The sequence below is a fragment of the Macaca thibetana genome, chromosome 4, assembly GCF_024542745.1.
Source record: "Macaca thibetana thibetana isolate TM-01 chromosome 4, ASM2454274v1, whole genome shotgun sequence".
In the NCBI taxonomy this organism is placed as follows: domain Eukaryota; kingdom Metazoa; phylum Chordata; class Mammalia; order Primates; family Cercopithecidae; genus Macaca; species Macaca thibetana.
Window position 1 is genome coordinate 117796579 of NC_065581.1, and position 14798 is coordinate 117811376.

The window sequence follows — 14798 nt, forward strand, 5'->3', positions numbered from 1 at the left end:
ATGTCACAGGATATAGAGTACAAATTATAATGTGTAATAAAACATAAAATGATGTTTTCATGACTAATCAATTTATTATTAAATATTTAAATATCAACTTATTATTCAAATGTAAAGTGCATGTTTAAACATTTAGGGTGACATACCTTTGGTATTATTTTTCTTTAAGTCTTTCAGTGCTTGAACAAATGTCAGCTGGCTTTCAGTGAGAGGCCAACTGTTATACAACACCGAACACTGTATAATATACTTGTAATTCTGTGAAATAAAATGCAATGTTTAAAAATGATAAGAACACACATGGTATGTGCCTAATGTCATTTATTATGCTAGGTATATGATAAATGCAGAATTTTCCAGATCAGACAGCCATAATTTAGTTAAATAACGCTGGATGTTCTCCAAAACCCTGTAACACTACCCTTTATAAAAGTTTAATAACCTCACATCCCCACCAACACCTGCCACTACCCAACTTTATAATTTTTGCGAGTGCAGTGGGTATAAAATCTCACTGCTATTTTATTTTGCATTTTTAAGATTACTATAGAATTTGAGTATTTTTTCAAAGCTGTTGGCCTTTAGGGTTTTCTCTTCTTTGTGATCATGGCACAAAAAGTAGTCTCCTACATTATTATTATTTTTATGGATTAAAATTTTATAGTTAAATGTTCACTATATCTGGAATTCAACTTTATGTATGATGTTAGCTAGTGATCTGGTTTTATTTGTCTCCATGGAGATGTAATTTTCCTAGCACAACCTTCTCAATAGTCCATCTTTTCTTCATTGGTTTATGGTGTTGCCTCTATTCTATATGCAATTTTCATAAAAATATGAATCTGTTTCTATCTTACTTTCTCTTATTGCTCCATTTACCTATGTATGCATTAATTAATACTGTTTTTACTGCTATATCTTTTTGTCTTTGGAAACACTAAGACACACTTTGCTCTTTTTTCCCAAGTTTCCTTAGCTATTTGTGAATTATTATTCATTCCTATGAATTTTAAGTATCTTTAGAAAATTTCGGAAAAATACAGTGGAAATTTTTATTAGGATTGCACTGAATTTAAAGACAGATTGAGGATAACATATGTTTATACTGTTACGCCATCTCACTGAAAAGCATGAAATGCTTCTCTATTTATTCAAGCCATCTCTGTCCTTCAGCTGGTTGGACTACTTTCTGTATCCTTTATTCAAGTGTTAAGCTTTTCTATGTGGAAAACTGACATAATTTTGGTTAATTTCTGGGTATTGTGTGATTTTGTTGCTATTATTAAAGGCATCATATTCTGATGTCTAATGCATAGTGCCGGTGTAGAGGGAAGCTACTGATTTTTGTAAGTTGTAGTAGCAGCACAGTATCATGATTAAGGGCATGACCTCATGAGCTAGAGCTGTCTAGGCTGAAGACCTGCTGTAGCACAAACCAGCGGTTTGGCTTTGAGCAAGTCACTTAAGCTTCCTGTCCTCCAGGTTCCTTGACTGTGAAATACAGATAATAAGAATATTTACTTCAAGAGACTGAGGTGGGCGGGTCACCTGAGGTCAGGAGTTCAAGACCAGCCTGGCCAACATGGTAGAGAAACCGTTTGTCTAAAACAAAACAAAACAAAACAAAAAGATTAGCCAGGCATGGGGGCACATCCCTGTAATCCCAGCTACTCCGGAGGCTGAGACAGGAGAATCGCTTGAATCCAGAAGGTGGAGGTTGCAGTGAGCTGAGACTGCACCACTGCACTCCAGCCTGGACTATAGAGTGAGACTCTATCTCAAAAAAAAAAAAAAAAAAAAAAAAAAAAAAAGGAAGAAAAGAAAAGAGTTGATAAGGAGATTTAAAGATCTATGTGTGAAGCACATAGTATCAGGTGCATAGTAAGTAATAAGTAAGTCAATACATTATTAGTTAATACTATTAATGTCTTTGGCAATTTTGCTAAAATCTCTTAGTTCTAAAGTTTGTTTATTCTGTTGTTTTTTCTTGGGCATGTGATTATATTATCTGCGAATAATTCAATGATTATTTAGAATAATCTTTTAATTATTTTGTTCTTTGTATCATTGGTCTGGCTTTCCATGATCAAAATATTTCAGTATTAAATACTAACAATGATAGCAAGCATTCTTTTCTGACTCCAATTTTAATAGGAACACACTTACACTTCCCACATTAGTATAATGCTTTTGTATATGAGATTTGGCCATTAAGTGTAAAAGTTTTGGCATATAACATTTATGATGAAGAAGTTCTCTCCTATGCCTAGTTTGCTAAGAGCACATTTTAGAAATCCATAAATAGGTGTTAAACTTTATCAGATGTTTCAGGATTATACGATCATTCTCATCTAGTCTATTACCGTAGTGACTAATACTGATAGATTTTCTAATGATAAAAGATTTCTGAATTTCTGAGAAGAATTCTGTCTGATTGTTTAATACACTGCTAGAATTGGATATCTATTATGTTATTTGTAATTTATAACCTATGTTTATAAATAAATTTTACATTAATTTCTTAAAAAGGATTGGAAAGTTATATTGTTTGTTTTCTGTAACAAATTACTTTTTAAAAGTCTGTTGGACCTATCCTGTAAAGCCAAAAGGGCCCATGGTGTTTTGGAAAGGGAAGACTTAGAAGACTTTGAATTATCATTTCAATTTTATTATTCTTTACTGTTTTATTCAGATTTTCTGTTTTCTTGTGAATCAACTCTGCAATTTCTCCTCTCCCCCACCCTCAGGAAGTTATGTGTTTCCCCCTCACCCCCAGGTTTAATTTAATTTAATTTAATTTAATTTAATTTAATTTTAGACAGAGTCTTGCTCTGTTGCCCAGACTGGAGTGCAGTGGTGCAATCTCGGCTCACTGCAACCTCTGCCTCCCAGGTTCAAGCTGTTCTCATGCCTCAGTCTCGGGAGTAGCTGGGACTATAGGCATCTGCCACCACGCCTGGCTAATTTTTTGTATTTTTAATAAAGAAAGGGTTTCTTTACCATGTTGAACAGGCTGGTCTCAAACTCCTAGTCTCAAGTGGTCTACCAGCCTCAGCCTCCTAAAGTGCTGGAATTATAGGTGTGAGCCACTGCGCCTGCCACCCCCCTCACCCCTACCACCCTGTAGGTTTTAAATTTGCTAGCACAGAGCTGTTTCTAATACTCTTATTTTTTTAACCCATTGTCTGTTGTTACACCTCCACCCTATTTTTTGTTCTGTATTTGATTAATTTAGATCTTCTCTCTCTTTTTCTCTTTTTCTTATTTGGTTTTACTAGAAGTATGTATATTTTATTAATCTTTAAAAGTAGCTTGGGTTTTATTAATCTTTGTTTTTTATTCCACATTTCATTGATTTCTGCTCTCATCATTATTAAAATCCTTTCTTCTTTTATCTTTGAGTTACTTTTTGTTCCTTTTTTGAATTTTGATTTCAATAGCTCAGCTCATTTGTTTTTAATCATCCCTGCTTCCTAATGAATTAATCTAAAAGCTGCATTGTATTTTTACTACTAAAAATAGTAGTAGTAAACAAATGCTATTTTAGATGTTGTTTACAAATTTTAATTGTTATTGAATCTTGTGTATTTCATAATTTATTTTCTAATATTCTTTTAAACTAAAGAATTATTTAGTATATTTAGTATATTTTATTTAGTTTTATCATTTGTAAGATTTAAAACTCCTTGTTAATTATTAGTTTCTATTTTATTGCGTTATGTTCAGATAACATACTATACGATAGGGATAGTTTGGATTTTATTGAGGCTTCCATTTATTGTCTATTATAGGATATTTAAAAAAAAATCTCGTGTGCGCTAAAAAAGTATAGTCTCTGCTTATTGGGTAAGGTGTTCCATATAGACATCTAAATGATTAAGCTTATATTTAGATTCTTTTTCAAATTCTCACAATTACATTTACTTATTTTGTTTTTCAGCTTGAACTGTCAGTTTCCATGAGGCATGGGTTAAAATCTTCAATTATTCAAAATTTACTTATCTTTTTATCTCTGTAGTTCTAATAGTTATTGCTTTTTTTTTATTGTGTCTAGATAATTAGGCGCCTATATATTAGTTATGGCCACATCTACTTCATTTATTCTACCTTGTTTAAAATAATGTTTCTATATGTATTGAGATATTAAAACTATCATCAGGCCAGGCATGGTGGCTCACGCCTGTAATCCCAGCTCTTTGGGATGCCACGACAGGTGTATCATGAGGTCAGGCGTTCAAGGCTAGCCTGGCCAACACAGTGAAACCCTGTCTCTACCAAAAATACAAAAAATTAGTCAGATGTGGTGGCAGGTACCTGTAATCTCAGTTACTTAGGGAGCTGAGGCAGGAGAATCGCTTGAACCCAGGAGGCAGAGGTTGCAGTGAGCCGAGATCACGCCATTGCACTCCAACCTGGGCAATAGTGCGAGACTCCATCTCAACAAACAAACAAACAACAACAACAACAACAACAAAACAACTATAATCACAGCTCTCTCTTGGTTCATATTTGTATGTTTTTCTATCATTCTATCATGAAACTTTCTGCAGCATTTTGTTTAAAATGTCACTTTTGAACTACTTATAGTTAGATCTTGTTTTTATATAACTTTAAAATTTTAGCATTTTAGTTGATTAATTTGATCTATTTGGATTTATTGTAATTTCTGTGATATTATCATTTATTTCTGGCATTTTATTTTCTTTTTTATTCCTTTAATTTAATTTAAATTTATTTTACTTTTTGGTTTCCAATGGCTAGGTCATGCCTTTGTCTGCTGTTTTATAAATACATTCATTGTCCTTTTTCCCTTTAATTGTAAGCACACACAAATTAAGTTTTATTAATATATGACCTTTAATATGTGACATTTATTAATATGTGACCCTCAAAGCTATATAGCCTCTTATAACCCAACTGTAATATTAGATAATTACAGGTACATTATAGAGTTCATGTACAGATTACATTTGCCATGTATTTAAAGATCTTGGCACAGAGAAACTGTTCAAGTCTCTCTTATTCTCCAATTCTGGCTATACATTGGGAGCACCACACATTATACACTGTTTTGGGGGAAAATATTGTTTTGTTTTATGTTAGGATTTTAGGAACAGTCCAACAGAACAATTGTTTTTAATATACCTGCGGTAGTGTGCTGGAACTATCTTCTGTAGTGGGTGTACTGGTAGTTTCCTCCTCCAAAAGAGGTAGACCAATGTCTTGTATTGCACTTACAGCTCTACCCTTGGGGGATTTCTGAATTCCTTGAGCAGCTTTCTTCTTAACATACACTTCTTGGTCTTTCTTGGATGCAGAATGAAATGAAAGAATGTGCTTGCTAGCTGAATAGGAGAAATACTAAGTTAAAGTTAAAATATGTGATATACATAGTTATTACTGACTAAATTAGTTAGATTCCTTTATAAAACACTCAAAGGAATAGGCCAATTATTTTTGTTTTAATGAGATAAAAAACAGTATGACTGGTTTATTGATCTTAAAGAAATCTACTATAATAGTATGTGACAAGCACAGAACAATGTATATTCTAAGTAACCACTTATTTCTAAAAGTACATATAGCAGTTCAACAATTTCTCCTTTATTTTGTACCACCTGAATGACCCTAAGCTAATGCCACACACTCTGATTTTCTCTGTGTTTAATGCCACATATATATGTTATCACGCTTATAAAAGATTTTCTCTTTAATTTTCAATTTTAAATTATTTTCTAATTAACAGATAATATAAGTACTGCTGATAGGTTTAAAAATGGAAATGTGTTGAACATTATTAATTAAGTCATCAAACATCTAGTTAAAAAGCATAAATGACTGACCCAGGGATATCCTAATTCCAGCCATGACATTGGGATTATTCTCCTACCACGAAAAATGATAAAAATGGACAAAATGTATAAAGCAACTGTTTTTAGCCACTGGAAAATATACAGCCCAGGATTGTGATCCTTGAGACAAGGGAAACATACAAAGTGACCTCTTGATTTCCAGAGATTTTTGCCTGCAAGTAGCTTCCCAACTGTATACAGGGAGGTACAGCCCAAAGTAGTGAACAACAGTGTTGCTAGGTTTAGGAAACAAAGTTGGGTGAGTGGGGCTCCTGTGACAACTAAAATTTGAGGTAGGATACCAGAAGGGAGTATATGAGCAGTAAAGGAGCTCAGAAATAGACATGGGGTCCACTTGAGTCTTTAGCTGAATTCTAAACTTCATTTGTACAAACACTGAACAATACCAGGCAGACAATAACTACTGGGGGGTTGTGAGCTTAATGAAGATTCTGTTAGTTGCACAGTGTTGAGAGACATTGAAATTCTGACTTGTCAAAATGAAGGGAATTCAATGAATATGCAGAGCATTCACTTGAGACCCAAGAAAGGCCAAGCTTTTTAAGAGTAGAGCTACCCTAACACTAGAGTCATGGCAACTCTAGTACTGACTTAAACTCAGGACCAGGATCAAGCTGCCAATACATTAACTGCCCACCAGAACAAGATTTAACACTCTTTCAATTAAAAGAGCATAATCTAGACTCTTAGCAGTGTAATACGCACAATATACAGCACACAATCAATATGATATATGAAGAAGCAGAAAATGTGACCATAACTTGAGAAAATAGTCAATAGAAATAGACACAAAGCTGATAAAAAATGTTGGACTCATCAAACAAGGACTTTTAAAAAGTTATTTAAAATGTGCTTAAGGATTTATGGAAAAAGATGAACACACTGAGTGAACAAATGGTGAGTATCACAGAAAAATGAAATATATGAAGAATCAAAATGAAATTCCAGATCTGACTATATCTTAAATAAAAAATATCTGGATAGACTTAAACAACATATTGTCAAATTCAGAAGAAGAGATTAGTAAACTTGAATACAAGCAATAGAAATGATTGCAATAGAATCACAGAGTGAAAAAAACGTGAAAAGAGGATAAGTGATTCATGGTATGATATTGTGGGAGGTGAAATAGTGACCCCCCAAAAAAGGTATGTCCACCCAATAACTTAGAATGTGACCTTATTTGACATAAGGGTGTTTGCAGTTCTAATTAAGAAAAAGATCCTAAGAAGACATCAACCTGGATTAGGATAAACCCTAAATCCAATGATGGGTATCCTTAAAGGAGACAGAAAAATGGTAAAACACAGAGACATACAAATAAGAGGGTTATGTGAAGATGTTGGCAGAGATAGGCAGAGTTAATTTGTCTCAAGACGAGGAAAACCAGGATCCACCAAAAGCTAGAAGAAAGGAGGAAAGATTCTCTCCTAGAGCTTTCAACAGCAGTGTGACCTAGATAACATGTTGATTTCAGACTTCTGCCTTCCAGAACTGTAAGGGAATGAATGTTCATTGTATTAAGCCATCCGCTTTGTGTAATTTGCCGTAGCAGTCCTGGAGAATGAATACAGATATCAAATTGCATAAAGTATGTATTTTTAGTCCTAGGTAGAGCACCACTAAAAATAGAACATTTAAATGTGAAAATAGTAAAGTATATGCACAATCTGCTGACTCACAGTATAAAAGCTGCTGACAGAAATTGAAGACTAAATTGAGGGATGTACTGTGTTCATGGACCAGAAAGCTAGTTTTGTTAAGAAGTTAGTGCTTCCCAAGTTCAATGCAATCCAATTCCAATTAAAAGCTACAATTTTGAAGAAAATGCAGTGTTGGAGGAAGAGTAGTCATTTAGATCAGTTGATCCTGAGTTCAAAAGTAGACCCATACACACATGGTTAAGTGACTTTTGACTAAAATGTCAAGATAATTCAATGGAGAAAATATCATCTTTCCATTACACAGTGCCAGAAAAACTGGATATCTACATGGGAATAAAAATAATTTTGACTGCCTACCTTAAACCATACATAAATATTATTTCAAGATGCATCATGAAAGTAAACATGCATGCTAAGATTATAAAACTTTTAGAATAAAACATGAAAGAAAATATTCATGATCCTAGATGAGGTAAAGATTTCTTAGATAAAATACAAATAGCACTAAGTTTTTTAACAACTCCAATTTTATAAAAATTAAAAGCTTTTGCTCTTCTAAAGTTGCTGCAAAGGAAGTGAAAAAACAAAGCTTAGACTAAAAGATCATATTGGCAAAGCATACATTTGATGAAGAACTTGTATCCAGAACATACAGAATATATGAACAGGTTAATAATAATAAAGACACCTCATTAAAAATGTGGGTGTGTAATGTGTGAATAAATCCTGAAATCAATAAGTTATACACATGGTCAGTAAGCACACATGAGATGCTCAACGTCATTAGTCAGAAGGGAAATGCAAATTAAACTACAAAGAAATAGTACAATATATACACTAGAATGATGGATTAAAAACATTGACAACAATAAATGTGAGAAAAAATGTGAGAAACCAGAACTTCTATACCTTGTTGGGAACGTAACAAGATACAATCCATTTCATAAACTGTTTACCATTTTAAAATAAATGTATACATATGTCAAACTCTGACATATTAATTCAACTCCTGAATATTGATCCAAGCGAAATGAAAACATGAGTCCAAAAAAGGATTTATACAAGCATTTCCTTACCAGCTTGAGTCACCATATTGAAAAACTGTAATAAACCCGTATGCCCAAAAGGAGAATGGGTAGACAAAGTGTGGTATCTCCATACAACAGAGTTAGTACTCAGAAACATAGCTAGAAATAGAACAGTGTTATATGCAATAACATGGATATAACTTAAAAAAATTATGCTGAGCAAAAGAAGCCAGTGTCAAAAGATAAATACTATATGGTTCCAATTTTATGAAGTTCTAAAACAGGCAAAGCTAGTCTTGTGATGGAAATGTGACCAGTGATTGCCTCTTTGAGGGTGAGGAAATTGAATGAAAATGGCCTGAAGTATCTTCTGGGTAACAGAAATATTTTATATGTTGTTAGGGGTGTGGGTCACACTAAAGTATGTACTTATCAAAACATTGATTTATACCTTTTGCTGTATATAAATTATACTTTAATAAAAAATTAAAAATGTATGACACAAAGGTCCTGTCCTTTACTTCCTTCCATCGATCTGTTAGTCATTAATTCATAAGTCATTTTTTACAAAAAAATTAGAAACACATAGGAAAAAGGGCACATTTCCCTAATGTATGAGACTCTACAAATCAACTAGAAAAAAGTAGCTAACTTCAATAAAATAATGGGAAAGCACTTAAACATTTGCAAAGAAGGTAATACAAAGAGAGGAAATATAACACATAAAAACACGTTCAAACCTCACTAAAGAGAAATGAAACATAAATTAATACTTTTAGCATTCAGATGACAAAAGTCAAGAAATATAACTCTGTCAATCAGGGGAGTATGGATAAAGGAGGATAAATTTACACAAACTCAGTAGAGGGCAACTAGACAATGTATGAGAAAATAACAATGCATGTACCCATTCATTGACCTAGTAGTTCTACTTCTAAACATTTGTTTAGTATATATGCATGTACACATTCAGAAAATTAGATACACAGGTTATTTGTTAAAAGTCATCCTTGAATTTTAAAGATTGGGCATATCACAGATCACTCTCTGTAGGAGCCTTATATAACCATATGAAATAAAATACAGTATGATTCCTAGTCTATAGGGCTTCCCCAAATACTCAATTATCTAGAATGTAAATTTTATGAAAAATTATAAGTTTCCCAAATTACAAATTTTAAAATTACAAATTTTACAAAACATTCAAAATTACAAATTTTGTATTAACTTTATAGCATAAGTGTTAATATAAGATTTTCTTCTTGAAGAATTATAAGAAATACAGATATTCTGTAAATTCCTATGATATGATACAAAACCTAAAGAAGTCTGTATTAAGTTTTGTGACTGGCTCACTTTGAACTTCTGCATCCTTGCAATGAAGTTTACTTCTCCTTTAGCACATGGTAAGAGTGTTTGTGTACAGAATACTTATCAAGGTAGTGTGTCATATCCTGTAAAAACACACACACACACATTTTTTGCATGTATTAATATTTTTGGTGGGTGTACTCCAGAAAAGGATATGTAAATGGATTTGTTTCCAAGAGAAGCCACTGAAAAATGTTTATTTTTAAATTCAGTGTCTGCTTATATCACTCATAAACACAAATTAATAGCATCAATTTTAAAACAACACCCTGTTTGAAGTCTAAATGAAGAAATTATCTAATGCACAATAATAGTTCTATCAATCTGTATGGAGAAACCTTTCAATCTTTTCTGTGAAACATAGAAGAGGTCATGAAAAAATGCAAATAGCCTTTCCTTGCATGCAAATTCGTTATTGTAACAATGTCAGTTTTCCTTAAATTAAGGTATCTATATATTCAAAGCAGTCAGAAGAAAAACAATGATTTCTGTGTGTTTTGAGAAAACTTGAAAAATTGTATTAAAGTTCATCTGGAAATACTAATGGTAAAATAGAAATATGTGTAAAATAAGAGCCATTATAGATGTAGGCTCTACTTTTGGATCAATTTCTGATCTCTGAACCAATTACCCTTCTGCTCAATTTTTCTGTATCTTTCTTGGCCAGAGGTAAACCTATAAAAATTGGTTTTAAACACTTATGTATGCCTCTCTTATAAATGGTAAATTTTGAATGAAACAATGATTAAACTAGATGACAAACTATAAACAGTGTTACCTGCAAGAATTTGAATCTAAACATTTCAGAGAAAATTGGTGGTGGTAATTAGCTAATTTAAAAAAAAGCATGAGGTCACAAATAGCATAGGAGAGCTGCACATATGTGCCCACTAAGGTTTTGGAATTGAGTTCCCTCTATGAACTAAACTATAATACCAGTGTAAAATGTACCCGAGTAAAGAAAATAGCCATTTAAAAGAGTCATAAACAACATTCCGACTGACAAAACATTATCTGATTAATGGTCTTAACACATCTAAAGAAAAAACTAGAAACGGAGTGTGGGCAAGTTTGAATGAGAAACCACAAAGGAGTGCTGAACCTAAGTGCTGAAAACAACCCAGGAGATATTCAGGGGTGAAGGACAAGTGATGGCAGAAAAGATGACATGCTCAAAAGAACTGAAAGAGTACTACAGCTTTGCCCAAGCTCAACCCTACTAATATAGTACGTGCATTTCCCACTTCCCTGTGACTTAAACACTGCGCTTGTGCCCTAATTATATCATCCCAGTGTGATATTTCTTTAATTCTCTTCCAAGTCTCATTGGAAAGGCATATCCCTCGGTTATGACAACAATTCACACGTTGTTTCCATGGTTAATAGGACAGGATGAAGACAGCCCTCTTTTAAAGGCTTCTATTTTTCTTTCCAAATAAAAAGCATTCTAAGGATTCTTATTCATTTAAAAGTATTTAAAACATTAACATTTAAATTTAAAGTAAAAATAAATTTAAATTTTAAAAGTTTTAAATTTAAATAATTTAAAATTATTCTAAGGATCGGAACAGAAGGATCCTTACTTCTTTGTGCATCTTGCTGTCCAAATAAGCTTCGATTTACTATTCATGGAAGGCTGGAGTTAAACTCCCTGCTAAGACCATTTGGGGTATTGTACAGTAACTAGTAATTAAAAGAACAACAGGAACAAAAGACTTTTCTACAAATGGATATCATATAATATGCGATTTTTAAAAGAGAGATAGAGTATGTTCAAAGATCCATGCAGAATTAAACAGTTAAGGAACAGAGATACATTCAATCTATATAAGCATTTAGTAAATATATTATTAACATATTTGTTCACTATACGTATTAATTAGAATATGTATAAAAAATTCCCACTAAAATAATTGCAAACCGAATCTATTTTAAAAAAAGAATAACACACCACAATCAACTAGGACTTATTCTAAAATAGCAAATATTATTGAATATTGAAAATATTTATATAATTTATTATAACTATAAATCAAATTGGGAAGTCCAAATTGTAAAAAACATTTGATAAAGGTAAGTATGTTTTACAAGTTAAATTTTGTAAATGATGCAACATATAATACAAAGAGTTTTATTTAACAAATTCCCTCAATCATATTTGTTGATGAATTATGGGTAAATCATTACAGGCATTCAAAACAAATCTAGGAACAGTGGCTCACACCTGTAATCCCAGCACTTGGGGAAGCTGATGCAGGTGGATCAGTTGAGGTCAGGAGTTTGAGACCAGCATGGCCAACATAATGAAATCCTGTCTCTACTAAAATACAAAAATTAGCTGGGTGTGGTGTCACGCACCTGTAATCCCAGCTACTTGGGAGGCTAAGGCACGAGAATCACTTGAATCCAGGAGGTGGAGGTTGCAGTGATCTGAAATCACTACAGCCTGGGCGAGAGAGTGAGACTCCATCTCAAAAAAAAACAAAATCAAAAATCTAGGAACAAAATAATGATGAACATGTTGATGTCGAGTGGGCAGGACTATTTATTGGGGACATTTAGAAGGGAAATATTGTGGTACAGTGGGAGGACGGAAGTTATGTTTAGTGAGCACAATTACATTGAGTTATGCAATAAAATCAGAAGAAACTTGAAAGTCAGACTAGAAATGTGGAAAGAATGAAATAGGGAGAAAATAATCAGAGGTATGTGTATATAATATTTGACATTCTATAAATCATAATAATGAGATAATTAAAAAGCACACGGAGATTTCAAAGCAGTGTGAAAATCTTGATTAAAGTCACAGCCCGAACTATACTCCTTGTCTCCTTGGAGATGGGATTCTTACCCTATGTTAGTGATCAAAACCAAAAACTGATTTAGGAAACAATACTCAGAAGTAGAGCGACATGCGGCAAGGTCTATCTTGCAGAAAGCTCTGGGGAGAATGATAGGAAGGATTTGTTTTATAGACTGAGTGCCTCCAGTCAAGTTAGTGTAAATAATAAAACCTTCGTCCCACTAGCTAGGAGCAGTTCCTGGATAGAACACTGGACTGGGAAAAGACAGAGACTCACACTATTGAAGCCTGTGTAAGATGATGGGATATCAAAGCATTTGCAGTGACCCGTTGCTCAGCTCATACTCCCTAACTTGCCAGTAGTTGTTAAGGAGAGAGGGACAGGGAGTCAAAAGTCAGTGTTACCACTCAAATCTGTATTGCTCTGGAATGTCCACTTATATAACTAAAAAAAAAAAAAATAATAAAAATAAAAATAAAATACAGATATTAGATAGAAAAGGGATATAAAGATTTTTACATATAGAAAAATGACAGTTATTTCTAGTAAGTTGATTGTACGTTTAATTAAAATAAACACTATTGGGAAAAAGAGTTCAGGAAGGGTGCTGATTATGAAATAGCTTAGGAAAAGTTCAACTAGAAGATGTAATCAATTAAAAAATACAATGTGATGAAAGAATTCAAAAAAAGCATATGCATCAAAATAAATGTAAATGGACTGCATTCCCCCATTTTAGTGACAAGAATCTTGCATTTTATATTAGTCTGCCCTCACACTGCTAAAAATAACTGCCCAACTAGGTAATTTATAAAGGAAAGAGGTTTAATTGACACACAGTTCCGCATTCCTGAAGAGACCTCAGAGAACTCACAATCACGGCAGAAGGGGAAGGGGAAGCAAACACATCATTTTTCATATGGTGACAGGAGAGAGAAGTGCAGAGCAAAGGGGGGAAAAATCCCTCACAAAACCACCAGATTTTGCGATAACTCACTTACTATCACGGAAATACCATGGTCTAATCACCTCCCACGAGGTCCCTCTCCCAACATGCAGAGATTACAATTTGGATTATAAATCAAGATGAGATTTGGGCAGGGCACAAAACCAGTCCATATATCATTGTGTAGAAAAAATATCCATTTACAAGAGAAAGACTGACAGCAAAAACATGTAGAGGATAGAAAACTAAACAAATGAAGAGCATCAACAGGCAAATAATAACAAAAGGAAGAATAACAAAAGGAAGAATAACAAAAGGAAGAATCAGTGATAAGAAATCTTGTTAAAGTTAAGAGAAGGTTGCTTTATGTTTATTTTAAAAATACAATGCATAAAAATTATAAAGCAAATATGAAACTTATATAACTAGCAACATGGCACATAAATATGTAAAACTAAACATATTAGAGTTAGAGATGTTATCACACATTTAAAAATAAAAATAGAAGATCTTAATACACATCACTAACAAATTTACACACCAATTAGGTAAAATACAAATGACAATCTTGACATTTTAAATATCATAATTAGCAAGTTTGACTTTTATGAAAGTCTATGTGTGCATTTAGACATCAAACGACCTCCAAAACAGAGTTCTTTGTAAACCTCAGTGGGACAGTAATCAAACTTGATTTGAATCAGGAAACAGGAAAAACACCAATCAAATCCTCAAAGTAGAAAATATATCTACACTTTCTAACTCCACAGAATTCAATTCGAAATTAACAGAAATAGGCTAAATAAAACAATTTTATTACTTAGGAATTCTAAAAATATTATAAACACTACGGTTAAAGAAAAGGTCAAAAATAAATCATAGCTCATGACTAACATAATACTACATATAAAATTTTATAGCATTCTAAGTTATAAAGTATAATAAAATATATGTAGCCAGAGTTAGAAAAATGTATAGCATTAAGTATATTTATTTAAAAACAAGATTTAAAGTATGAACTAAATTGAAACTAGCAAAGCTAGAGGAAAAGACATTTGACTAAATTTTAAAAGTAGAGAAAGGGTTTTAAAAGATAAATATAAATATTAATG

The 14798-nt window shown here is 32.7% G+C and overlaps 1 protein-coding gene across 3 annotated transcripts in view; it reads right to left on the minus strand.

Annotated features, from left to right (window-relative positions):
* ADGB (androglobin) overlaps nt 1-14798 on the minus strand; it is a 235959-nt gene that overhangs the window by 48801 nt on the left and 172360 nt on the right. For all 3 annotated transcript variants that reach the window (XM_050787327.1, XM_050787328.1, XM_050787329.1), the window contains 2 exons: nt 5146-5345; nt 147-258 (listed from right to left, as the gene is read on the minus strand). In XM_050787327.1, the coding sequence (XP_050643284.1) occupies nt 147-258; nt 5146-5345 (312 nt within the window). The remainder of the gene's footprint in view (nt 1-146; nt 259-5145; nt 5346-14798) is intronic.